Source organism: Zootoca vivipara, chromosome 6 (assembly GCF_965207765.1).
Source record: "Zootoca vivipara chromosome 6, rZooViv2.hap1.1, whole genome shotgun sequence".
NCBI lineage: Eukaryota > Metazoa > Chordata > Lepidosauria > Squamata > Lacertidae > Zootoca > Zootoca vivipara.
This window is the reverse complement of record NC_142589.1, coordinates 84,714,874-84,741,610: the sequence shown is the minus strand read 5'-3', so window position 1 is coordinate 84,741,610 and position 26,737 is coordinate 84,714,874. Positions and strand designations below refer to the sequence as shown.

Below are 26,737 nucleotides of genomic sequence, written 5' to 3'. Positions count from 1 at the left end.
CGCCACAATTTAAGAAGCAAAAATGGTGATTGGTATTTGTGTGTGTGTAAGGGCTCTGTTCTAAAGGTAATACAGTAATAGGTTGGCTAGGACCCAGGGAGACCTGGCTTTGGATCCACACTCAGCCATGAAGTTCCCTACTTGCCCTTGAGCCAGTCACTGTTTCTCAGCTGAATCTTCCTCACTGGTTTCTTGTGAGGATAAAACGGGGGGGGGGGGCAGGACAGAACTATGCACAGCTTACATACAAGTGTAAGTAAGAAAGAAATTGTCTAGGGTTTATTGTAAAGTCCACTGTAGAGACTGCAAACATTGCTGTATGAAACCTTTGAAACCGTCTTTTGCACCTCAGGTTGTTAAAGGCCACTGAGCCAACGCGGGAGAGATTGCAGGGCTCTGCAGCGAAATGTCGAGCGTCATCACAGCCTTCTTTCACCTTCTTGCCCTCTGGGGAACGATCCGGTCACTCAACAACACACAGGGTCTTCTGGACTGTGTACCAAGAAAAACGGTGGTGTACGACTGTGGGTGTCCCACAACAATCGTTAATGAAAAGGGTGCTGAGGCAGTCTGTTGGACTCTGTCAGCCTTTGTCAACCTGGTGCCCTCCAGAGGTTTTGAACTAAAACTCCCATCAATTGGAAGGCACCAGCTGATGAAGTCAGGGCTAGGGAGATCTGATACAACAGGGCAACTTCTTATTTTCTTAGAAGGGATCATTTTCATTATAGCTGGGGTAAGAGTGCATATTAGAAACTAATAAAATGTAATATTCAGATAATATTTGTATATGAAGGGAAGATACAAGCTTCAGAATTGTGCCAGGCAAGGAATTAATGGGTTACCGTAGTTTTATGCAAACCAACCTGGCCAGGCTAGTTAAGGAACAACGGGGAACCAAGTGCTGAGCTACTAAGAATTGCCTGCTCCCCCAGGAGTGGTCAGAAAATTGGCAGGTTGCCAAGGTGGTGGTGGGTGTGATGTAACAGGCAAATTTGTACTTTTTGAAATCTAAATGTTTGCTGGAGGTGGAGTGTAGGAAGGACAAGCTGCTCCTGAGGTGAGAACGCTGTAGGGGCACACGAGATTGGCTGGGGGCCACATAGGGTATTGCCCCCTCTGTATTCTAAAGTTAACTTATTTACATCAGGTTGAATCCGGAGACTTGCATTTGTTGAACTTGGGCCCCACCGAAATCAATGTGAACATTTAGGCATAGCAGAACCTGAGTCCCATGCATTTCTATGAGAAACTTGGGACAGCTCACTTAGTCTGGATTCAACCCATCACCTATAGACCAATTTAAAATGCCCCTGGCAGGGAACAAAACGGAAAAGCAAAGGGTTGGATCTTTCTTCCACACAGAGTAGACCCACCAAAAGAAAGCAATGCAAGAGAAACTATATAAGTAAATCTGTTTTGCAGCAGATAGAATTATTATATGATATATAATTATATAATTCTACATCAGATCATTATGATAATAGTGACAGTAATGTTCGCTAATTTTAATGCTATTATTATAAGCCATTTTGAGCTCAACGTTTTTGGGAAAGCAGAATGCAAATACTCAGATAGTTGTTTTCAAGTCATGGTTAGGCCTTGTCTTCTGTCTTCCATTTATATTCCATTTATATTTCATTGTACACAGGTATATTGACAATAAAGGTATTATTATTATTATTATTATTATTATTATAGCTGAGAATTTAAACGTTTTTTGGGAACGAGGACTGTCCCATTTTTCTACCCTCTTCCTGAGCGAAGAAACCAACATTTTGTATGTGGGAGCCAAAGGCTATATCCTTGCTTTGGACTTGAGTGATATTTCTAAAGAAATAACCAGGGTATGTAATATTAATTATTATTTCTGTGTTTAAAGTATTCACGCTTGCGTGTCTTTCAGGAGACTTTTTGCAAACAAACCAAATTATCAGGTTATTTCTAGTCCCTTGTTTTCTTTTCCTTTTTTTTTTAAAAAAAAAGCCTAACTTGAAAGCTTTTTATGTCAGGGCTGGGAGGTGGAAAATAGGAACCTGCCTCGCCCCGGGTGAGACGACTTGTCCATTTAGTGCAGTATTGTCTACTCCAGGGGTCAGCAAACCTTTTTAGCAGGGGGCCAGTCCACTGTCCCTCAGATCTTGTGGGGGGCCGGACTATATTTTGAAAAAAAAAATATGAAGACATTCCTATGCCCCACAAATAACCCAGAGATGCATTTTAAATAAAAGGACACATTCTACTCATGTAAGAACACCAGGCAGGCCCCACAAATAACCCAGAGATGCATTTTAAATAAAAGGACACATTCTACTCATGTAAAAACATGCTGATTCCCGGACCATCCGCGGGCCGGATTTAGAAGGCGATTGGGCCGCATCTGGTCCCCGGGCCTTAGTTTGGGAACCCCTGGTCTACTCTGACTGGCAGTGGCTCTCCAGACTGAGAGAAGGTCTTTCCTATTAACCTGATATCCTTTTACCTGGGGATGATCATAGCTGCCAAGTTTTCCCTTTTCTCACGAGGAAGCCTATTCAGCATAAGGGAATTTCCCTTTAAAAAAGGGATAACTTGGCAGCTATGGGGATGATGGGGACTGAACACTGAACCTTCTGCCTTTGTGGCATGCGAGTGAGCCCCCTTGCGAGGTGAGCCGCTGGAAGAGCATCTATGGGTGGGCAAATATGCCCCAAAACCGTAACAAAAAAGCTTAACAACTCTGGGCAAAACTAAAAAAAAAAAGCTCAAGAACTTTGTCCCAAATGGTAAGCCTAGTACTTCCACTTCCAGCCCAGGAAGTGTTCAGCTAAAAGCATTGGTGACTATAAAGCAGAAAATGGAATTGATCTGCAATCTCCGTTCACTCATCTTAATGTTTCATTTGCTTTTGGGTTCCCAGGAGGCCTGGTTTGCCCCAGAGGACAGGAAGCTTGAGTGCCTTCGACGAGGAAAGAGTGAAGTAGGTCTTGGCCGTGGTGCTTCTGGGTCACTTTAGCAATGTGGGTCTCTGTCCACAAACAGGGTACAATCCACGGACTCCCAACTGCCTTGTTGTTCCCCCTCTCTGGAAACGGTAACTCTCTGAAGGCAGATTTGGGACCTCTGGCTGCAAATCTCTTAAGCCCTCACCAGGTTTAGGAAGCTGCTTTATACATTAAGTCAAACCATTGGTCCATCTAACCCAGACTGGTGACTGGGAGCGGCCACATAACACCAGTTCTAAAGGAACTACACTGGCTTCAGGTACATTTCCTAGCAAAATCCAAAGTGTTGGTGCTGACCTATAAAGCCCTAAATGGCCTTGGCCTGTAGACCTGAAGGAGCAAGGGCCTTCTGGCGGTTCCCTCACTCCGAAAAGCGTGGTTACAGGGAGCCGGGTAGAGGGTGGCGAGATGGGACGCCCTCCCATCAGATGTCAAGGAAATAACAAATCTACACCACCAGGTGCCATAGAAAAGCACTAGACATATCAAGAGATCCAACGCACCCTGGTCACCATTTCTTTCAGCTCCTGCCATCGGGACGGAGATACAGAACTATGCAGGCAAGAACGAGCCGTCTCAGGAACAGTTTCTTCTCTAGAGCGATTTTGGCCTTAAATGGAAAGCCTGGACTTTGAAGTCATTTTATTTGTTATTTGTACAGTATTATATTTACTGTTTTTAATTAGGTTTTGTAATTTTGGATTATGCGGAATGCTTTATCTGAGTGGATGTAGCAACCGAGTAATTTCGTTGTTCCCGCAAGGGGACAATGACAATAAAGATATTTTAAATAAACAACCATAAGTCTTTCCCAAGATATCTGAAGGGATATCAGTAAGTTTTTATTGTTTTGATATTTTGCTGTGTTTCTATTCTGTTGGAGGCTGTCCAGTCAGATGGCCGGGGTACAAGTAATGAATTATTATTATTAATAATAATATTATTAATCATAGAATCATAGAATCATAGAGTTGGAAGAGACCACAAGGGCCATCCAGTCCAACCCCCTGCCAAGCAGGAAACACCATCAAAGCATTCCTGACAGATGGCTGTCAAGCCTCTGCTTAAAGACCTCCAAAGAAGGAGACTCCACCACACTCCTTGGCAGCAAATTCCACTGCCGAACAGCTCTTACTGTCAGGAAGTTCTTCCTAATGTTTAGGTGGAATTTTCTTTCTTGTAGTTTGAATCCGTTGCTCCGTGTCCGCTTCTCTGGAGCAGCAGAAAACAACCTTTCTCCCTCCTCTATATGACATCCTTTTATATATTTGAACATGGTTATCATATCACCCCTTAACCTTCTCTTCTCCAGGCTAAACATACCCAGCTCCCTAAGCCGTTCCTCATAAGGCATCGTTTCCAGGCCTTTGACCATTTTGGTTGCCCTCTTCTGGACACGTTCCAGCTTATCAGTATCCTTCTTGAACTGTGGTGCCCAGAACTGGACACAATACTCCAGGTGAGGTCTGACCAGAGCAGAATACAGTGGTACTATTACTTCCCTTGATCTAGATGCTATACTCCTATTGATGCAGCCCAGAATTGCATTGGCTTTTTTAGCTGCTGCATCACACTGCTGACTCATGTCAAGTTTGTGGTCAACCAAAACTCCTAGATCCTTTTCACATGTACTGCTCTCAAGCCAGGTGTCTCCCATCCTGTATTTGTGCCTTTCATTTTTTTTGCCCAAGTGTAGTACTTTACATTTCTCCTTGTTAAAATTCATCTTGTTTGCTTTGGCCCAGTTGTCTAATCTGTTAAGGTCATTCTGAAGTGTGATCCTGTCCTCTGGGGTGTTAGCCACCCCTCCCAATTTGGTGTCATCTGCAAACTTGCTCAGGATTCCCTCAAGCCCATCATCCAAGTCATTGATAAAGATGTTGAACAAGACTGGGCCCAAGACAGAACCCTGTGGCACCCCACTAGTCACTACTCTCCAGGATGAGGAGGAGCCATTGATGAGCACCCTTTGGGTTCGGTCAGTAAGCCAGCTACAAATCCACTGAATGGTAGCATTGTCTAGCCCACATTTTACCAGCTTCTTTACAAGAATATCATGGGGCACCTTGTCAAAGGCCTTGCTGAAATCAAGATAGGCTACATCCACAGCGTTCCCTTCATCTACCAGGCTTGTAATTCTGTCAAAAAATGAGATCAGATTAGTCTGACATGACTTATTTTTCAGGAACCCATGCTGACTTTTAGTGATCACAGAGTTTCTTTCTAGGTGCTCACAGACTGTTTGCTTAATGATCTGCTCTAGAATCTTTCCTGGTATTGATGTCAGGCTGACTGGGCGGTAATTGTTTGGGTCCTCTCTTTTCCCCTTTTTGAAAATAGGGACAACATTTGCCCTCCTCCAGTCTGCTGGAACTTCGCCTGTTCTCCAGGAATTTTCAAAGATTATTGCCAGTGGTTCTGAAATCACCTCTGCCAGTTCTTTTAATACTCTTGGATGTAGTTCATCTGGCCCTGGAGACTTGAATACATCTAAACTAGCCAAGTATTCTTGTACTACCTCCTTACTTATCCTGGGCTGTGTTTCCCCTGCTGAATCATCTGCTCCATATTCTTCAGGTCGGGCGTTTTTTTCTTTCTTGGAGAAGACTGAGGCAAAGAAGGCATTGAGGAGTTCTGCCCTTTCTCTGTCCCCTGTTTGCATTTCACCATCTTCTCCTCTGAGTGACCCCAGTCCTGGGGGTCATCATCCAGACCCCAGTCATCATCTACCCTGACTGGCAGCGACTGTCCAGGGTTTCATACAAGGCATCTCTCTCTCAGCGAGTTGCTGAATCATTGAATGAATGACCAAATCCCTGCTATCTCCAGTATTGTAAGTCAGGTGACTTTTGAGTCTAGACTTAGCTGCTTAACTCCAGTAGCGGAATAGCTTTCTGAACTACGTGTGCTTTTGATCTGTCCCCCCTCCCCCCGTTTCATTTTGTGTGCTTTTTTTTTTTAAAGGCAGATTGCCAGAATTACATACTCATTCTGCAGAAGATAAATGCCACCAGCTTATATGTTTGCGGAACCAATGCGTTTTATCCTGCTTGTCGTTACATGGTAAGTTTGCAAAATATGTTTCGTGGAACACTTATTAAGTATCGTGCCCTACTGTCAGGGTCTGGGCAGATGTAGAGGAGTGGTGGAGACCACCTCCCCAGGAGCCTTCCAGAGAGGAGGAAGGGGCAGATAGTATAGATCTACAGGACTGGTTCGACACAAGGCATACCCCAGAGGAAGAACAAGAGGGAAGAAGTTGGGAAATAATGGGAGATGAGGATCTAGGTAGCACTGAGCAGGCAGAGCCCGAGCAGCAGCTGACTGACAGGCTGTCACTGGAAAGACTCCCAGAACCCATTCCCTCCCCCAAAACCAGGCGTTCACCGAGAATAGCAGAGCAGAGGGCTTGAAGGCAGGTGGCCCTTAACAGCAACTGCAGGAGAGGGGAGGAGTCGGATGAATAGGGAAGTACGAAGAAGGGGTGTGTGGAGCTTCACTCAGAGCAAGTTAAGATACTGAAAGGTGCTTGGTTGCCTTGCCTTGGCATCTGGAATAATAGTAAAAAGAACAAAAAAGCCTGTGTTTTCTCTGTCTTTCTGCTTTCCTGGGCAATCAGCCAGGAGTTGTCGGCAGCACCCTGACACCTCCCCTTTCTCATATGGTAGTGTATAGTTGGCGCAGGGCCATAGTGCAGTGGGGGGAACAACTGCCTTGTATGTAGAAGGTCCCCAGGTTCAAGTCGCCAGTGGCACCTGCAGCTGGGGCTGGGAGAGTTTCCTGTCTGAAACCCTGGATAGCTGCTACCAGTCTGTGTGGGCGGTACTAGGCCAGATGGACCACTTGCCTCAGTAAAAAGCAGCTTCCTGTGTTAGCTCCGTTGGTTAGCACATGGTGCTAATGATGCCAAGGTCATGGGTTCAATCCCCTTATGGGTCAAGAGGTCTTCGGTTCCTGCTTTGCAGGGGTTTGGACTAGATGATCCTTGGGGTCCCTTCCAACTCTACAATTCTATGATTCTATGTTCCATGATCTGTGAGTTCTGTTCCCCTTAAAAGCATTATTTATTTGTTTATGTTGCTTTAAAGCATATATAAGTCTACTTCAGTGTAACTTCTCTTAGGTTTTGACTCTTAAAGTGCGCTGGCAGCTCTGGAAGCTCAAACCCTGTTCTTTGAGCAAAGCTTTCAGTAGCAGGAGTGCTTGATGTTTTATTGTGTTTTTATATTTTGCTGGTAGCTGCCCTGAGTGGCTGGGGCAACCTAGGAAAGTCCTGATGGTTGAACAGAGAGGCCTGCATCTATTGGCCCACCCCCTTCTCACCTCTTGCCCCTTCCATCCCTGCCACGTGGCCCCCTGAGGGAATGTGGGCCTCACCCGGGCTGCTGTCTCTAAACAGAAAAGCTCCGCTCATTTGGTTTTGCTTGGTTTGCAAATAGGTCATGGACAATAGGAAGCTAAAGCTGCTGTCCAAGGTGGTAGAAAGCCGGGGAAGATGCCCCTTTGAGCCGAGGACACGATACGCGTCTCTGGTGGTTGGTGAGTTTTCTCATTGTCACAACACCACCAGGAGGAAGCTGAGATCTTTCCCACTTAGTCATGGCTGCCGAGTGCTAATTGTTCCAATTAGGTGTCTGGGGATATTTTGGATCTGGTGTGTCCTTTCAGGCCTCGAACAAAAACTGGCTTAAAAAGGGCAATCAGAAAGCCGATTTATTTTTATTTTGTTACACACAGCCCATTCTGTCTGCTTGCATAAAGCCAGCCTCCCCCGCCCAAAGCCGTGGACTTTTCCCAAGGTTAGTCACATCCATCCATTTCAATGGATCTGCCCTGAGTAGGGCTAACACTGGATACAGTTCTGAGATGCTGACAGCATTTTTCCAGCTCCACCCACCTTTAATCCTTCCTTCTTGGGTGCTTGAGATTTTGAATGATTCTGGGTCATGATTGTAGCCAGGATTTATGTTAGACAGGGGGGCAGGACATCCACCTGTCATCATCCTCTGTCTGGCTCTGCCTAGCAGATTTGGAATGAAATGTCTTCTTTTGACCCCAAGCACTCAGAAAAATCTGTCAAAACATTTGGCTGAAAACCCAGCCAGATGGGTGGGGTATAAATAATAAAATTATTATTATAATTATTATACCGGTACTTTTAGTTAAGTATTTTTTTAAAAATATATTTTATTTTATTATTGCAAAAAACAGTACATGCATATATATACAATATATAGCTTCAATTTTATGCTGTTTACATAAATTTAAAATCCCAAAAAGAACTGATGAGCGAAGAGGGGAAAAGGAAAAGAAAAGGAGAAGGTAAAAGGTTAGAAAGGAAAAGGAACAAAGAAAAAAAAGGAAAATAGGAAAAAGGAAGAAAGAAAAGGAAAAATTAAGAAGAAAAAAGAAGAGAAAGGAAAAAAGAAAAAGACTGAATCAACAGCCTTCTCTTACCTACATTCTTTACATCTTACAATACTTCCGCTGCACTGAACACATAAATGAACCTTTCAATACTCTTATACAGTTGTCCTCTCAATAACAATCACTTTTGCATGTATACAGAGAAAAGAAATGCTTTGATCCTCTTTCTATACAATTACCCTGCACAGTTATTCTAGACACAGCCATGTTTCCTTCCCCACTCCTAAATTCTTTAAATAATCATTTAGGCATTCCCACTGAGTCCTGACTTAGTTAAGTATTTTTATTTATTTACTTGATGGGGGGGGGCAGCTGCCCCCAGGATACGCCCATGTACTTGCTTGCCCTGCTTCTGAATATAGCCATCAGCCTGTCATGCACACACAATATACTTGCCTGTTCTCTGTAATTTGTGCCAGAGATTTTTAAAAAGCCTGTCTCTTTATTCTCCTGCCCAGACGGTGCACTTTATTCCGCCACTTCAAACAACTTCTTGGGTTCAGAGCCAATTATACTACGGAGTTTGAGGAATCCTTTAAGGACGGAATTTAAAGCGTCATGGCTTAACGGTAGGTCTCCTTTTTTTTTAAAAAAAAAGTATGTCACTTTAACCCCTCCGCCAGGCAGATGCCGCCAATTAATGGAGCTTGGAGGTGCAGTGCTTATTTTGATCTCGTGATGGCATCTGCCCTCCTCTGCCTCTTGTCATGTACCGGGCCCTTTGCACATGCAATTAAATTTGCCGTTGTTGGAAAACGCATACCCCACCTTGGCGTCATCTGGTGAGAAAGCGGCGCAGCAGCCAAATGCTACGTGCACAGCTTTTCTTTACATGGTAGCTTAAAAAGCAGATTTTCATTAAAATACCAAACAGATTTTGTTAAAGGGAGATCTTTAAAAAACAAAACAAACCATGCTAGTGCTGGAGGGGATGTTAAAGGTAGCATAAGTCCATGTTTTAAAATACGGTATCCCAGTCCTTAGATTGAAAGAGATCCAGGGAACTGATGCACAGGTTTGGTTCAGGAAAGATTTGGGTTGGGGGTGAGTAAAAACATGTTGTCACTTTGTTCTCCACAGTCGGCTGACATTTGCTTATGCCCCATTACTGTGCATATGGTGCTTACGCTGTTAACCCTGCAGATAGGGCTGAGGTGACAGCAGCAATTGGTGCAATGGCTAATGAGGTCACAAAGGCACACTAGAGGAAATAGAAGTCAATTTGGGCTGGCTCCTTTGCGTGTTGCCCAAGCCACAACCATCGTCTCTCCACCCACCTAGCCAGCTTCTTCCCAGCTGCACCTCTCACAAAGCAGTTTGGCAAGGACAGGCACTTGTAAATGCACCGAGCATTTCTATAAAAGCTAAGGCTCTCAATTTTATCTTGATCCTCCCTGGTTCCTTCCTAATTTCATTCCCCTTCGGCCTCATTCTCCATCTTCTCTTCGTAGAATCATGGAATCCTGGATTTGGGACCCTGAGGCCATCTAGTCCAACCCCCACAATGCTTAAGGACCACCTCTCCCCATATGAACTGACCCTGGCCCTGTGTTCAACCTATGAGGCCCTTCTTCGTGTTCCTCCTCCCTGAGAGGTCCAGAGGGCAGCCACATGAGAACGGGTCTTTTTGGCAGTGGCTCCCCATTTGTGGAGTGCTCTCCCCAGAGAGGCTCACTTTGTGCCTTCATTACATACCTTTAACGAGGCATCCCCAAACTGCGGCCCTCCAGATGCTTTGGCCTACAACTCCTATGATCCCTAGCTAACAGGACCAGTGGTCAGGGATGATGGGAATTGTAGTCCAAAACATCTGGAGGGCCAAAGTTTGGGGATGCCTGCCTTTAACATTTCTCTATAACCAGGTCTTTGGCTGATTAACATTCTATGGTCTTTTCAATGTGTTTGTGGGAGGGGGAATTATGAGTTTTGTTTTATTGTGTACTAGCTGACCCGGCCACGCATTGCTGTGGTTCTTTCCTGTGATTCCCCCCACTCTGTCCGGACACATGACTTATCCTGCTGCCTCCTCCCCCACCCCCGGCTCATCCCTGTGACTGCCCCTACTCTGTCCCGACCCATGAGGTGTCAAGTCCCCTTGTGTTGTTTGTAACTTTTTTCTTTTTATGGTTTTTATTGTGGATATAATTGAGGAGTATTTGGTGTTGAGGAAGGTTGGGGAGAGGTCCGTTTGGGCAAAGAGAAGGATCAGGGGTGATGATGCGTCCCGGGACCCAGAGAACTACTTTAAAAAACCCGACCGGGGGGGGGGCACAAATAGCGAAGCCCCACAGCCCCGTAGCAGCAGAAGGCATATTCCGAAACGCCCAAGCTATTTGGTTCCATAAAAAACCCAGGAAGTGGCAAGGGGAAGGTAGGGGATTGTAAATCGGGGGGGGGGGAATTGAAGCTAGGTTAAAAGCTGCACGACTGCCCTTACTTAAAATGGCCACTGGAACCTCACATGTGACACAATGCCCACTAAATTAAAAAGCAGAAACCCCTCGTCATGCCCCCAAGTGCGTGTTAGGGGAAATAATGAACGACTGACCCATTACTTATCCCTGCCCCCTATTTGCCCCCCCATTCCCCCCCCCAGCAGGCCCCTACCTCCACTTGGCCTGGTGTGGAAAGCTGCCTAGTCTGTTGCGGCCTATTCATTCTGCTGGGAAATGTTGGGCCTTGTTGCTGCAAAAGGCCTGAAAACTCCCCAGGCAGGCCCCTACCTCCACTTGGCGTAGTCTGGAAAGCTGCCTAGTCTGCTGTGGCCTATTCATTCTGCTGGGAAATGTTGGGCCTTGTTGCTGCAAAAGGCCTGAAAACTCCCCAGGCAGGCCCCTACCTCCACTTGGCGTAGTCTGGAAAGCTGCCTAGTCTGCTGTGGCCTATTCATTCTGCTGGGAAATGTTGGGCCTTGTTGCTGCAAAAGGCCTGAAACTTCCCCCCTCCCCAGGCAGGACACTACCTCCACTTGGCGTAGTCTGGAAAGCTGCCTAGTCTGCTGTGGGCTAGTTGGGCCTTGTTGTTGCAAAAGGCCTGTTTTCAGTTGGTTGCTGTGGAATTGGACGTATTAGGATGATTGAGGGAGTTTGAGAGGGAAAGGTATAGTTATAGAAGATTTTTGGAGGCTGGTAGGAGGTAAAGATGCTGGTGTCGTTTGTCTCCATTGAGTTCTTCGACACCTCTGCTGGATGGATATATGTGAGTGGTGGATCTCGTGGTGGGTGTGGTTTGTGGGTGTGGTGTAGATTCCAGAGGAAGGGAGGGGGTGTACTGTGGGAGGAATTCCAATTGAGGGCACTGTTTTACTTTGTGGAAAAACAGGTTTTTACCTGCGGAGGTGTGAGATGTGAGGGTTTATTTTCCCTAACAACACTCGGGGAGTGGCCTGGATCGTTGTGTCAAAATTTCAGGACAATCGGTCAAGCGGTTACGGAGAAAAGTGGAGCCCACACTTTCATGATTTTTACATTTTTATATACAGTACTACTGTATATAGATTTTGTGTTCTCATTTTGCATTTTATGTTATGAAGCACCCTGTGAACTTTTAACAAAGGATGAAATATACAAATTTAATAAATAAATAAATAAGACTCCCTTTTTGCTGAGGCCGACTCACGGAGGGCCCTACGATAAACTCCAAAGGAGGTGAGGACATACATACATACTGCAAATAGTTTTGCTTGCCATGCAACCACCTATGGATGTTATCACAGCCTTTCAGCCGGCTTTGAAGGCTTCCCTGCTGCAAATAAGCATGCTACAATATAGATGAACTTTCATGTCTCAACAATAAGCGCCATCTTTCAGCTTATTAAATTTTAAACTTGCAATCAAGGTCCTCCCGAGGGGGCTCTGTCACCGATGTTTCTGCAATTTGTAAACGTGCTCCCTGTGATTAAGCGCTTCCAAATCAGATAATTAATCCATAAATAAAGTTCTTAAATCTGTTGACAGGCCTATTTTCACCCATTTTCCTTGCCATCAGAAAGGCTTTATTCGCTCTGCATTGTCGCAACAGAAAGGAGATGCAAGGCAATTTAATTAATTTCTATAAACGGCCCCTTTATTTAAATGAGGGCAAGAATGTTCTCATTTAGCCTGAGTGATAACAAACTGTCCTTTCTATGAAGGACTAATCTAGGTTTCTTTGTACAGCTGGATACCTGATGTTAATCTATGCTGATTTTTGCTGTTTTGCAAGTTTCAACACAGAAGGGGCTTGGGGAGAGAGACCCAAGCAAGGATGCACAAAACACTTAAAATTTTAAAATAAGGGAATTCATCTCCCTGCTTTCATTCAGTTTCAGGGCATCTTGAATATCATTGGACGATTACGTTCCCCCTTTTTCTTCTTGATGACTGCTGCGTGCTATTTTATTGTTATTTTATTGCGCTTTATTGCATTTCCGTACACTGCCCTGGGGGTCTTGCACTGAGTGTCAGAACATCTAGAGGAGGGATCTTTAATGTGCTTGATGAAGTGTGTTCGATTCCATAAGATATTGGGAATGTACCGTAAGAAGAGCCTGACCTGATCCATTTAGGAATAGGGTGCTGCCCCACCAACCTCAGTCTGCCCTCACTTGTCCCCCACCTGCCTGCCTTGTTTCTTTTTTCTTTTTGGTTAGTCATTTAGTCGTGTCCACCTCTTTGGGACCCTCTTCAGGGGCACAGTTACCCCATTCAGGACCAGGGAGTCCTCCACACCTGCCCGCCTCCTGTCCCCGACAAACAAAAGAATCATGAAGTTTGGAAGTCTGAGTGGCGAGAGTACGGTGCCTCAAGTGGTTAGGATCTCTGTCCCTGCTGCCCCTGACATTGAACAATAACCCTGTGTCATTGTCTTCTTCAGAGCCCACCTTCGTTCACATGGATCTCGTGCAGGAGAATGGGGCAGGCTCCGACTCGGACAGAGTTTATGTTTTCTTCACAGAAGCGGCGGTTGAGTTTGACTTCTATGACAAACTTCTGGTCTCGCGGGTAGCCCAGATCTGCACAGTGCGTACCTGGAGCCCTTGATTGTCTTACCAGTGCGGCAAAAGGTCCCCCATCCCTAGGCTAGAACTTGGCACCTTCAGTTCTGTGTGGAAGGGGTGGGAGAAAGAGAAAAGGACTGGCCCCATCCACTTTAGCTCTGGCCTTGCCCACTATTGGCATGAAGCTCCCCCAGCCCTGCCCAGGGAATGAGGCCCTTATTCAGGGGAGGGGAAAGAGTTCTCACTGCTGTCTTGTTGGGTTATTTTCCACAGGGTGATCTCGGTGGGAGGCGCACCCTGAAGAAAAAGTGGACCTCGTTTCTAAAGGCCACCCTTGTCTGCTCAGCTCCTGAATCAAATTTTCAGTTCAATGTCCTCCACGCTGTCTTCATGATCAAAACAACCAACTGGCGGGAAAGCATCTTTTATGGGATTTTCACCCAGCAGTGGTAAGTTTTTCTCACAACCGTAAGAACATATGAAGAACGCTGCTAGGCCAGCATCCTGTCCTCACAGTCGCCCCAAAGGGAAGCCCTCACTCAGGACCTGAGCACAAGAGTCCCCTCCCCTCCTCTAGTTTCCAGCAACTGGGATTTGGAGGCAGAGCCTGGCAGTACCAATAATAGCCTTCTCTTCCGTGAGTTTCTTTTAAAGCCATCAAAGTTGGCAGCCGTCACTGCCTCCTGTGGCAGGGAGTTTCATAGTTTAAATGTTTTGCTGTGTGAAGAAGGACTACGTTATAAGAATTCTAAGGTCTCAAATATAGAATAAATGTTCATAAATGCACAAGGTAAGCACATATACCTCAGTAAATAAATCACATGTCTGAAATAGTTCTGGGGGCCAATCCTGATTCCATCTTGATTCTTAATAACCCAAAGTATTTCCTCTAAGGAAGGAAATATATTGGAGAAATCTTTCCCAGTAGTACTTTTCACTTACAAATCCTACAAAATCTGTTTTAAGGGCATATTTGTGTATGAATAGGGTGGGCCTGTAACCTGGATTGAAGAACTAAAGTATTTAACATCTCAAAAGAATGGCCAGACTGCCCAGGTAAGACAGTCAGTAAAACATTATCAGGTATCCTGGCAGACAGGAGAGATGACTGCACACTCAACTTTTTGTGGTAGACTCCCTCTTTCTGTGATGTATGTATGATGCTTTTAGTTAAGTCTCTGGCTAAGGGGTTGGGCAATGTCTAAATATTTAAAAGTTTCTGCACACTTTGTTCTTGGTCTCTCAGATCCTTGCAAGGAGGGTGGGGTACTCTGTTGCAACAGAAAAATAAAGATCTGCCTTGCTTTCTCTGGATCCTACCTCCATCCATTCTTCTCATGGACTTAGGGGACTCAGAGCCTGTTGAGGAGTTGGGCAGCAAAAGCCAGCCTCCAGTTTTTCCTTCAAAAAAGTGTGGGGAACATGTGCTGTTGTGAGCATAAAGTAGAAACCGCAGCCACCAAAGCGGTGCAGCTACACCAACCTTCTTTGCGTGTTTTCCCTGCAACTCGCAACAGCCGAGATAAGAGCACATGACAATGATGACAGAGCTACATCAGCCCCATCCCCCATAGGAATGGCAGGAAAAGCCTCACTAAAGGCCCCCTAACATGGCAGCAACCCAAGCTTTTATTGAGGTCTTGTGAATTATTGACAGATACAACTTAAGGGCGGCCCACATTTCGGAACCCTGGTTTGACTCAAGGCAGAAGTCTCCTTTGTGAATAATTTTCTCCCCACTGCCCCACCCTTTCTGTTTCTGGCTTTTTCATACGAAGAAGCTTTGTCACCAAAGGGTGATTGGGAAAAGTGGGCATCTCAAGATTGCAATTAGCACCTGAGAAACATTAAATGCATTGTGCAGACTGTGTGGCTGAGCTGTGCTGCTGTTGTTTTCCCCGTCTGTAGAATTATAGTTGCCAAACCTCTGCTGGAGCAAATGGGAGAGAAGTGCTTGTTTCTGTCAACAGTAAATTGGTAAAATAACCAATTCTTTGTTTATTCGGGTGGCACTGTATGTAGTTCACTGTGGTGAGCCACCTGCTTTGCTTACAGAAAGTTCAATCTCTGGCATCTCCTGTTTGGGGGAAAACAAGGTAGGAAAGGGAAAGATCTTTCTCTGCCTGAGAACTTGGACCATGCTAGCTGTACAATCTTTGGCTCGTTGGGCAGCCGAGGATAAGGCAGCTTCATAGGCTGAGCCCAAATCCCCCCTCCTTCAGAGATGGCTGCCTCTTGCATCTCTGCATGATTTGCTTCTTCCACTTCTGAAGAGTAGGAGGGAGTTTTTTATCTTATTTGTGGGCATATTTATTCATCAGACGAATCCTTTGGTTGTTCCAGAAGCAGGGAGGCATTCTGGAAAGATGTGGTCTGTCGCAGAACGGATTTCCTTTGCATCTTGTTTCAGGGGGAGATTGGACATCTCTGCCATTTGTGCGTTCAGGATGGAAGCCGTTCAAGACGTCTTCCAGAAAGGAAACTTCAAAGGCCCCCTTGCCGTTGAGAATTCACATGCAAAATGGGTGGTGCACAGGGGAGAGGTCCCCACGCCTCGACCGGGCGCTGTAAGTTGTCCCCCTCCCTTCCCTGGTTGACCATCTGTGCCCCCATCTGGTAAGTGGATATCACTTGTGTGTACCAAACAGGTGAACGTCTGAATAAAAGGAATACTGTAACCATCTTTCTTTTTCTAGTGCCTCAACATTTCTGCCACGCACCAGGAGGGATACCGCTCTTCCCTTGACTTGCCGGACAGAGTCCTCCAGTTTGCCAGGGACCACCCCCTGATGGATGGCACCGTGAACCCTATCGGCCGCCAGCCGGTGTTGGTCAAAAGAGGCGTGCGATACACACACCTTGTGGTAGACCAAACTAGCGGCATGGATAATGCCACGTACGACATCCTTTTCCTAGGGACAGGTAAGCCAACTTCCTAGATTGGGTATCACCAGCATGGCACCCAAGCAGGCACCCATGTGCCCTCTGCTACCTCCCATGGCGTCCGCTGAAGGTCTTGGGAACATCTCCAAAATCCGCCATGCTTGAGAGACTCTTTGCTTTTCCTGCTCAGTTACTTCTTGCGCTGACTCAAGTCTCTCTCACATCAAACACTCCCTCTCTAAACATGCTTTCCTTTCGCTGGGTCATCCTCCCATCTGTTCCAAACAAAGGAGAGGGGCAAAGAGCTGCTTTCTTGGAGAGAAAGTGCCGGGGGCTGATGTAGGCACACACACACCCTTGCAAGGTTGACGGCAGCTACTGGGAAGCAGGGGGTGTCCCTATTTTCATCAGAGAAATGTGGGAGGATATGGAGGTTATGCGACCCCTGAGCCGAGGAGATAAGTAACTACACATACCTTTAAAAGACATCTGAAGGCAGCCCTGTATAGGGTAGTTTTTAATGTTAAATGTTTTATTATGTTTTTTTATATATGTTGGAAGCCACCCAGAGTGGCTGGGGCAAGCAGTGACTTTACCAAGGTCTTTTTTGCTTCTTTATCAGATGAATAAAGCACCTTTCTAGGAGGACAGGAGTCTTAACCTCACATTTTTCCTGCTTTTGAGTAGACCATGGTTCCTTCAAAACAGTGGTCCCTTCTCTTCTTCTCCCCACCCCATTTACTTTAAATGTGGTTTAAAAGTCTGCTTGATTTTGTGCAGATAAGGGCTATTTGCATAAAGCTGTCAACCTCCAGGGGGAGATTTTCATTGTGGAAGAGTTACAGCTGTTTCCCTCTCCAGAGCCTGTGCAGACACTCAAGCTGGCTTCACAAAAGGTAGGACATCCCGTCCTAATCCATCCATTCTGGTTTCTCTCAGTTACTCATCTTTCCAAAACTTCAGTTCAGCTTTCTACAATTCTGCAGCAATTTGCAATTTATTTTTTTCCAAGTTTTGAAAATCCAGTGACATTTGGGTTCAAATTTCTCCCCACGTATACATTTTTTTTTTGCAATTTTCCCTTTTGCAGAGCAGTTTTCCCCAGCACAATGCATTTTGGTATGTTAGGCATTTTTATGCACAGTTTAACCTGTCATGTATCAATTTTGTATGTGTTGCCTGGCTGGAGAACTGCAATGCCAAATCCGGAGAAATTGAAATTTGAAAGAGTGGCTGTCTTTCAGCTTGGCCTTTAAACGTCTACACGGGCTGTGCAGCATGACACCACACCTTCCTCACCGTTTCCCCTTTTCTTTTCCTTTCACATCATTTTATTCATTTAGTTATTGCACTTCCACCCCACATTTCCCTCCAAGGTGCACATGCTCCTCCTGCTCCTCCTCTAACTCCCACAACAGCCATGTGAGGTAGGTCAGGCGGAGAGGCAAGGACTGGCCCACTGCTGCCCAGTGAGCTTCCTGACCAAGTGGGGATTTGAACCATGGCACCCCAGGTCCTAGCCTGCCCTTTTGCATATATATCTCTTTCATATACAGTTTAGTCCAGTGCAGGAAAGATGTCTTAGAATCAGAGCTGGAAGGGATCACAAGGGTCATTTGCCCAACCCCCTGCAACATGTCCAACATGGAACCCATGGCCCTGCGATTAAGGCTCTCATGCTCCATACCAGCTGAGTTACGCCACAGTCTTGCCTGCTTGGTGCTTCCTTTCCAGGGCCTGTTGTATGCTGGGTCTGCCTCCCAGCTCGTGCAGCTCCCCGTGGCGACCTGCAGCCGGTACAAGTTCTGCCTCGACTGCGTCCTAGCCAGGGATCCTTACTGTGCCTGGTCACTACCTCTTTGCGCCTGCATCCCCATGGCGAACTGGTCTGGGGGTTTGCGGTGAGTAGCACAAGCCTCTGCCCTGTGGAATACATACCGTAATAACAATAGCCATTAGCATTTATGCAGCATCTGAGAGGGTTTGAAAGCTCCGCCGTGCATTATTTACCATTCACTTAACATCACCGCCTCTCATTTTACTCTGAGCCCTCTAGGCGACCTCCGTGCCTGTAACTGAAATGAACACACATTAGTCTTCTGCTTACTACTGCTTCCACCTCCCTTAGCTCAGTGGCAGAGCAAGGATCCACCCCAGCGTCTCTACACAGGGCTGGGGGAAAAACCCACCTGGCACCCTGGAGAGCTACTTCTGGGGCAGATGGACCAATGATCTCTTGGTGTAAGGCACCTTTCTGTGCTTCTGTTTCAACAAGCTCTTAAGCCAAAGCCAGGAGAACTGGAATCTTACTTTATCTTTAAGGGATGGAGCATGCAGAAGGTCCTCTGCATCTCCAGGCAAGACCAGTATTGCTCAAACTCCCAGCTGTTTTTGAACTACAATGCCTATCATCCCTGACCACTGGCCCTGCTAGTTAGGGATGGTGGGATTTGTAGTCCAACAACAGCTGGAGACCCAAGTTTGGGAAACTCTGGAGATAACCGTGAGCTAGATGAACCAGCGAAGGCACTTTTGTGGTTTTCTGTGGAAAACGTAGCTCTTTGTTCAAGACCATGAGGACTAGGATCTTAAATTTATCTGTAAAGGAAGGAACAGTGGTCTGACTCAGTAGAAGCTCCCCTCTGTACCCCTGTAAATCAGAACCTTTCCTCAGAACCATGAGGACTAGGATCTTAGTTTATTTTGAGGGGGAGGATCATAGTTCAGTGACAGAGCCCTTCATGTTCAAATATATGAAAGGATGTCATATGGAGGAGGGAGAAATATTGTTTTCTGCTGCTCCAGAGAAGTGAACACGGAGCAATGGATTCAAACTTCAAGAAAGAAGATTCCACGTAAACATTAGGAAGAACTTCCTGACAGTAAGAGCTGTTCGGCAGTGGAATTTGCTACCAAGGAGTGTGGTGGAGTCTCCTTCTTTGGAGGTCTTTAAGCAGAGGCTTGACAAGCATATGTCAAGAATGCTTCGATGGTGTTTCCTGCTTGGCAGGGGGTTGGACTGGATGGCCCTTGTGGTCTCTTCCAACTCTATGATTCTATGATTCTATGTCCAGAAGATCTCACGTTCCATCACCAGCGTCTCCACATAGGGCTAGGGAAACGCTTCTCTGTCTGTTAGCAGAGATCGAACTGAGCTGGCACAGTGTGCTTCCCACCTACCAGGCTCCAGCCCTGCCTGTGCGGAGAATAAACGCTCAAGGTGAGGCTTTGAAACCCACACACTCTCAGCCACACTTCAGCATGCGCCACCGAAGCGCATTGTTCTCTGCTCTCTCTTCACAGGAGAGTCCCTGTTCGCTCTGAGCCCCTCAGCCATAATTCTGTGAATTTCAAGGCCAGGCGAGGATGCTTTCTGAGAGAAGTGGTTGCGCAACGCCAAATGCTTTTTCATGCCTGCATGAAGTATTCATGTTAATTCGCCTCTTCCTCCCTGCAGGGATCTGATTCAGAGTGTCAGGAATGGTGATGCCTCCAGGTGCCCTGAAGTGGGTAGGGGAATGTTTTGTGTATATATATATTTATTTATTTGTTATTGTTATTATTTTCTGCAGATAATAGGGTCTGTAAGCAACTACTCTGCCTGGAGTTAGTTAGCCAGTTCAGAAGTGGTGTTCAGGGCCAGAGGTTAAACTGGGTAGAGAAATGCATGTAAATTTTACCTTTCTAATGATCCATAGGATGCCAAGTTACAGAAGGTATACATTCTGTGTCCAGAGCAACTGCTCTATCTGGTGCGCCGGCTGAGAGTCTGAGGTCACCAAATTTTTTCAGCAGGGGGCCGGTCCACTGTCCCTCAGACCTTGGGGGGGGGGGCTGGACTATAATTTTTTTGGGGGGGGGGAAATGAATGAATTCCTATGCCCCACAAATAACCCAGAGATGCATTTTAAATAAAAGCACACATTCTACTCATGTAAAAACACACTGATTCCTGGACCGTCCATGGGCCGGATTTAGAAGGTGATTGGGCTGGATCCGGCCCCTGGGCCTTAGTTTCCCTACCCATGCCTGAGACCTACCTGCCCACGGACTGTCTCGCCAGAGTGGTGCATGCTCTGGTTATCTCCCGCTTGGACTACTACAGTGCGCTCTACATAGGGTTACCTTTAAAGGTGACCCGGAAACTGCAACTAATCCAGAATGTGGCTGCCAGAGTGGTGACTGGGGGCGGCCGCCAGGACCATGTAAGTCCAGTCCTAAAGGACCTTCACTGACTCCCAATGTGTTTCCGAGCATGATTCATATTATTGGTGCTGCTCATTAAAGCCCTAAATGGCCTTGACCCTGTATACCTGAAGAAGTGTCTCCACCTCAATGGTCAAGCTAAAGAATCATTAAAGAGAACAAAAGATCTCCATTGATGGAAACCACAGGAGGGGAGAGGTGCTCTACTCTTGCTTGTGGGCTTCTCTTTGGGGCATCCACGTGTCCGCTATGCAGACAGGAGGCTGGACTAGACAAGGCTGGCTTGACCCAGCTGCTGAAGGGCTCTTATGATTTCTAAATGGATCCTCCATGGACAGAGCCACTCCACCTTACAAGAGTGGTGAACAAGAGTGGGAGAAGGCCACTGCTGTCACCTCCTCTTTGTGGGCTTCCCTTTGCGGGAACCTGGTTTTTGCTGTAACCCGCAGGAGGGAAGAGGGGACTCTGGTGCTTGCTGGTTTCCCGTTGGGGCAGCAGTCTGGCCACATGAGAACACAATGCTGGACAAGAAGGGCCACTGGCCAGCTCCAACAGATCCAACGTTCTTAGGATAAGGAACTGCTACACCCACCCACTTTCAGACGTTGCCCACTTTTTGTGATTAGGAGATGTGCTGAAAAGTGTGAGATAAGCCATCAAATGATGGAAAGACATATAACCTCCCCTGCAAAGAAATAAGGACAAATGCTGTCTGAAGAACAGACATCAATGCAACTTCTGGATGCTCAATAAGCAAGTTATCTGGAGGAGCACCTTCTCTCACACTCAGTCTTATTATGACACTTATCTCTTCCCCCACCACCACCCATGACTCATAGAATTGTAGAGCTGGATGGGACCCCAAGGGCCATCTAGTCCAACCCCCTGCGATGCAGATGTCAAATATACAATTAAAACATTCCTTTGCTTGTGCAGGGTCTGGAGGAAAAGGGCTGGGAGATGGAGGCTGCACACGAATCTGCACACCCAATGGGGAAGGGAGTTCAGGCACCCATCCAAGCAGTGGGGAGGCTGCCAGGGGTTGAGGTTTCAAAGGTCATGGGAGTTGGGCAGGGGAGCCACAAAACCAGAGGTGCCTGTCAGTCACAGAGCTTGAGAGACAAGTCAGATGTGAGCAGCCAGTGTGAAAAGGCTGCTCTTCAGGACAAGGCTGCAGCTAGTGTTTTTGTGAAAGAAAGAAAGAAAGAAAGAAAGAAAGAAAGAAAGAAAGAAAGAAAGAAAGAAAGAAAGAAAGAAAGAAAGAAAGAAAGAGAAATCCTCAGGGTATCGAAGAGAGAAAAATTCCAACCTGTTGGGCAGCATGCTGTGGCTTAAAAGGCACAAGCCCCAAGTAAGGCCAGGAATTTTCTGACCTTGGTGTGACCCAGCGGTTACAGATCCCAGCTGAGAATGCCTGCCAGGCTTAATTGCAAGGGATCATTTGCAGCCTCTGTTTCCCGCCAGCAGCCTGTCCAGAGCTCCAGCCATGTCAGTGCCATAGAACCCCTTTGGCTCCATCCTGTGGAGGCCCCTAGGCCGTCTCTGCCCCCCCTCCCCAAAAGCGGGATAACAGTGAACTAAGAAGGCTTGGTTGGAGTTTTCTTTCAAGATCAAATCAATATTATTTTGATCCGTTGTCTTGGGGCCCCTAAAACGTGTGGGGCCCATAGGTCGGTGCTTATTCTGCCTCTGGTAATCTGGAACTGCCCTTCGGAACTTGACTTTGCCTGGCAACAGTGATGTCGCAGGCGGGCAGGCGGCCAGGAGCCATGCACCTCCTTTCCAAAGAGGCTGTTGCTTTCTCCATGGTAACGGTAATGCTGCTGTCCTCCACCCAGACAGACAGAGAGACAGACACAAGTGCCCTCGCAAGCCTGCAGGCACTTCTCACATGGACCCGAAGTGCCCTTTTGGCATCAGAGGCCATGAATGCATTTTCCTGATTTGCCACTAGTGGACACTGTGCCATCCAGTTCCCCCTACCCTCTCAGGCAACTTCTCAGCCCTCCATGCAACTGGGAGGTATTCTGTCTACATTGCAAACAACTACATGATCTTGAATCATAGATTCATAGAGTTGGGAGGAACCCTGGGGATCATCTACTCCTACCCCCTGCAGTACAGGAATAGGCAGCTGTCCCTTATGGGGATCGAACCTGCAACCTTGGCATTATCAGCATATCACTCTAACCAACTGAGCTATCACTTAAGGGCAAATCATTACTGTGCCCCCAGAGTCTGATTTGAACCTAGGATTACAGTTGCTGCCTCTTTGGCTAATTGCGTGCATCTCCTTTTTGAATCTGCTGCATGGCGACTTCTGATTTTTCCCAGAGGCATGAAAGAATTGTGTTTGGTTTTTAAAAAGCTTGCCGTTGGTCCCACAGGCACAGATTCCCCCCCCCCCACTTCTTTTGATAGTGTGAACCCCCTCCTGACTCTAAAGAATGGGACTGAAGGCATGTTGGCTTTTTCCTTTTGTAGCCATTCTCTCGAAAGCTGCCGCCTTTAATTTTTCAGCCCCAGGCTGAACCCAGGGAATTCCTGGGTGCTGGGGAGTGAATGTCAGCGGGATCAGCAACGGCGACTTGCAGCAGAGATTGTCGGCGCCTTTGCCGCTGAGCGCATCTCGTACAAGACGGCAAATATTAAAGAGCAGAAAGCGCATTAAAATTTCAGGAGCCCCAACCCTCCGTGCAGCACATGTTAAGCAGCGCTTCCAAAGATGCGAGGAGGGGGAAACAGCAAGAATCTCTTCTCTTTCTCTGAGAGCCACTACGCAAATGGAAAGCTCTTTCCTATAGGGGTCAAAGGGACAATGCTCACGTTGGCTGTATCAATCTCAGGATCACAAACACACCTAAGCCGCCATGGCATGCCATCGCCAGAACGTCATTTATTGCTTTATATAACATCCGTCTCCCACCCTTCCCTCACAAACCGGGACCTCAGAGCTGCTAGCTACCACCCTAAAACCCTCAAGTGCTTGCAAACTAACAAAGCAGCCACAAATGGCAGGAAAAGGACACCAGCAGCACAGTCCAAGTCAAATCAGGTCTAAGAGCAGCACCCTGATGAAACAGGCGTGAGCATAGATTAAATGTGCTTCTAAATATTATGGCCCTAAATAATATTTATTTATAGCCAGCTCAGCCCAGAGAGCTCAGTTGGTTAGAGCGCGGTGCTGACAATGCCAAGGTTGCAGGTTCAATCCCCGCATGGGACAGCTGCATATTCCAGCATTGCAAGGGCTTGGACTAGAACCAGATGATCCACAGGGTCAGGGTGCCTTCCAACTCTATATGATTCTATGAAATACCCACCTATTTAACAGGTGATTTACGGGCTCATTTTTGACCTGGGATAGCTCAGTTGGTAGCACATGAGACTATGGGTTCGATCCACACTTTGGGTGAAAGATTCCTGCATTGCAGGAGGTGGGACTAGATGGCCCTTGTGGTCCCTTCCACCTCTACAATTCCATGATTCTAAATGTGCAAAAGGGGTGGGGTTAGCCAGAAAGACCCTGTCCCACATTTTCTTCCCTCTGCACCTCAGATGGTGGTGGGGGCCCCTGCAACTGTTTACAGGGTCTGTGCTCAAGGGCATAGAGGGCTTTTTAAAAAACACAAGGACTAGAAGCTTAAAGATACCTAACGGTGACTTGGAAACTACAACTAATCCGGAATGTGGCAGCTAGACTGGTGACTGGGAGTGGCTGCCGTGACCATATAACACCAGTCCTGAAAGACCTACATTGACTCCCAGTATGTTTCCGAGCACAATTCAAAGTGTTGGTGCTGACCTTGAAAGTCCTAAACAGCCGTGGCCCTCTATACCAGGCCAGACATTGAGGTCCAGCTCCGAGGGCCTTCTGGCAGTTCCCTCACTGTGAGAAGTGTGGTTACAGGGAATCAGCCAGAGGGCCTTCTCGGTGGTGGCGCCCACCCTGTGGAATGCCCTCCCATCAGATGTCAAGGAGACAAGTAACTATACAACCTTTTGAAGATATTTGAAGGCAGCCCTGTATAGGGAAGTTTTTAATGTTCAATGTTTTATATACGCTGGAAGCCTACCAGAGTGGCTGGGGCAACCCTGTCAGGTGCAGTGGGGTACTACTCCTACTAAAAATAATCATAATAAGAGGCAAAACAGTGCAAGGGCTGTAGGAGGAGGTTGGAAAGGTTATTGAAATGATGGAAGGAGGTGAGCGTAGCAGAAGGGTAACCACCTCTGGCTTCTTTCCTTTCTCAGCTAAGAACACCAAGAGGCTCCCTGTCACCCTGGGTAGCAGCCCACATCTCAGCTGCAGCTCTCTGTCCAACCTGGCCACGTCTGTCTGGATGTTCAATGGGAGCAGCCTGCAGAACAAAGAGCCCAAATATCTCTTCCACGCCAGGGGACTGGTCGTGTTTAACATGACGGCTTCTGACGTCGGGCTCTACGAGTGCCAGTCTGTCGAGACATCCAACGGAATAGAATTCCGCATCTCCATGTCCACCTATTTCCTTTACCTTCAGCAAGAGAGCAGCTTCGCCGTGGCTCCCGAGGGCGATCCATCAAATCGGAAGTGCGCCGTCTCTGCAGCTCCGAAGTCGCAGCCCTTGGTATCTCTCCAGACAGAAGACCTGGCAAGGCTGGAGCGACCCCAGAGAGTCCAAGGGCTCTCGTTCACATTGGTGCTTTGGGGGGGAGCCTTTGCCCTGCTTTTCCTTTCCTTGCTCTCCTGGAACCTTTACGAGGGCCACCTCTCTCTCCCCTGGAAAAGTGTGTGGAGCAGGAGGTCAGAAGCGGTGGATGCCGTTGGGGCAGCAAGTCCTGAGCCAGAGCAAGCAGTCTTGATTCAGGGAAGCTTGGCCGCCTGTCCCATCTCCGGCTCGGCCAGCGAATCAGCCCTGTTGGTAAGCTCACCCCAAGAGGCATGCAGCGCAAAGGCAAAGCAGACCACCAGCTTCGCCGTGGGCAGGGCAGCCTGCTGTTCTTCAAAGTGCCTGGTCAGCAAAGTCCAGCTCACTGACGAAGAAGGCCTTGCAGCATGACGGCCTTGGCAGAGGGTCTGCACCATGGAAACACTACGAACTGTCCCATTGTGTGCTCAGGACCCCCATTTTCAGAGGGTTTGGAAAATAAATGAAGAAGTAAAGTTTATGCCAAGCTGCCTTTCTTTAATGTTAACTCGGCGGCTTGATTCCCACTTCATCAGGCTGCCGTCGCCGCGTCCGTTGGACAAAACTGTGACTGCTTGTCCCTTCCTTTGGCAGGATTCCTTTCTTTGTTGCTGCTGGTCAGCGCAGTTGTCAGAAACTTAGTGGCACATGGGGGGGGGGAGCGTGTGAGTCCCGGAGCACTCGTTGCTCATTCTAATAGCGAACACAGCTGAGTGCTGCCAGGATCGCCCCCAGAACAGGGTAAGTGAGAAATGGGAGACAAGTGTCAGCATGCCAGAGAGAGGGAACTACAAGGTTTGCAGTAGTAAACAAAACACATTTCTTAAAAGCAAAACATTTAAGGTGGGTACCTGCTTAAAAACAAAATCACCTTGCAACCTGATGGGGACTGAGCATGCCCAGTAGTCCAGAGTTGGGAAAGTTGCCTAGCTCAGTGTGGGGATAATGGCAGAAAGCCCAAGCAGGAGCACACTTGTTTTTGGAGGGTGGATGCAGTGCAGTCATTTGTTCAAGTAGTTTGTTTGGTGAGCTGTCTCCATTTGCGTCCAAACACGACCTCCTTTTAGGAAAGTTCTGCACCATCACACATTCATTTCTTCTCAAACGGTTTCCAAAGTGTGCTTATTCCTCTCTCACACACCAAATTAAATTTAGAAACCACTCCTTGCACCTGAGTGTGTAGGAAGAAGAGAAGTCCATCCTTCATAGAAGAAACCCAGAGCAGACATTCATGCAGGGGTGCAACTGGGGACCTCCTCCTGGCAGGCTCCTGGCAGGCATCGATTCTGCTGCATCTCTGTATCAAAAGTGACAGATCCAGTTACCCCAGATGCAGAGACATGTCAGAGCTGCATACCTCCGCAGTGGAGGCTCATTGGAAGAAGAGAAAGCCAGAGTGCTGGCGGCGGTTCATGCAGGGATGCAATTTGCAGCCTCCTCAGATAAGTACTTCCTCTGTGTGTCTACATTGGGAATAACTGAATGAGCCAGTGCCACCCATTTTATTTTGTAAAAGTTACATACCACTTGCCTGTAAGGGGGGGGGGACCTCAAAGTGATAGAATTCAGAAGCAGGGCAAAATCACCTGCCT

At 47.1% G+C, this 26,737-nt stretch overlaps 1 protein-coding gene across 1 annotated transcript; it reads left to right on the top strand.

Annotated features, from left to right (window-relative positions):
• The first annotated feature begins 295 nt into the window (after positions 1 to 295).
• On the top strand, positions 296 to 25,626 carry LOC118086114 (semaphorin-4E-like). The gene is made up of 14 exons (XM_088672891.1): positions 296 to 524; positions 1,702 to 1,847; positions 2,900 to 2,959; positions 5,949 to 6,047; positions 7,424 to 7,523; positions 8,870 to 8,980; positions 13,266 to 13,411; positions 13,663 to 13,838; positions 15,800 to 15,956; positions 16,086 to 16,311; positions 17,053 to 17,168; positions 18,007 to 18,173; positions 19,730 to 19,782; positions 24,733 to 25,626. The coding sequence occupies exons 1-14, from the start codon at positions 407 to 409 to the stop codon at positions 25,515 to 25,517; spliced, it is 2,460 nt and encodes an 819-aa protein (XP_088529017.1). The 5' UTR covers positions 296 to 406; the 3' UTR covers positions 25,518 to 25,626.
• Positions 25,627 to 26,737: the final 1,111 nt, after the last annotated feature.

What these genes read in the sequence shown, in the direction of transcription:
- LOC118086114 (XM_088672891.1), top strand. Translation starts at nt 407, where the DNA reads ATGTCGAGCGTCATCACAGCCTTCTTTCACCTTCTTGCCCTCTGGGGA. An exon ending in TTTCTAAAGAAATAACCAGG is followed by an intron (nt 1,848 to 2,899) that starts GTATGTAATATT and finishes TTGGGTTCCCAG; the next exon opens with GAGGCCTGGTTTGCCCCAGA. An exon ending in CATCCTTTTCCTAGGGACAG is followed by an intron (nt 16,312 to 17,052) that starts GTAAGCCAACTT and finishes GATTTTGTGCAG; the next exon opens with ATAAGGGCTATTTGCATAAA.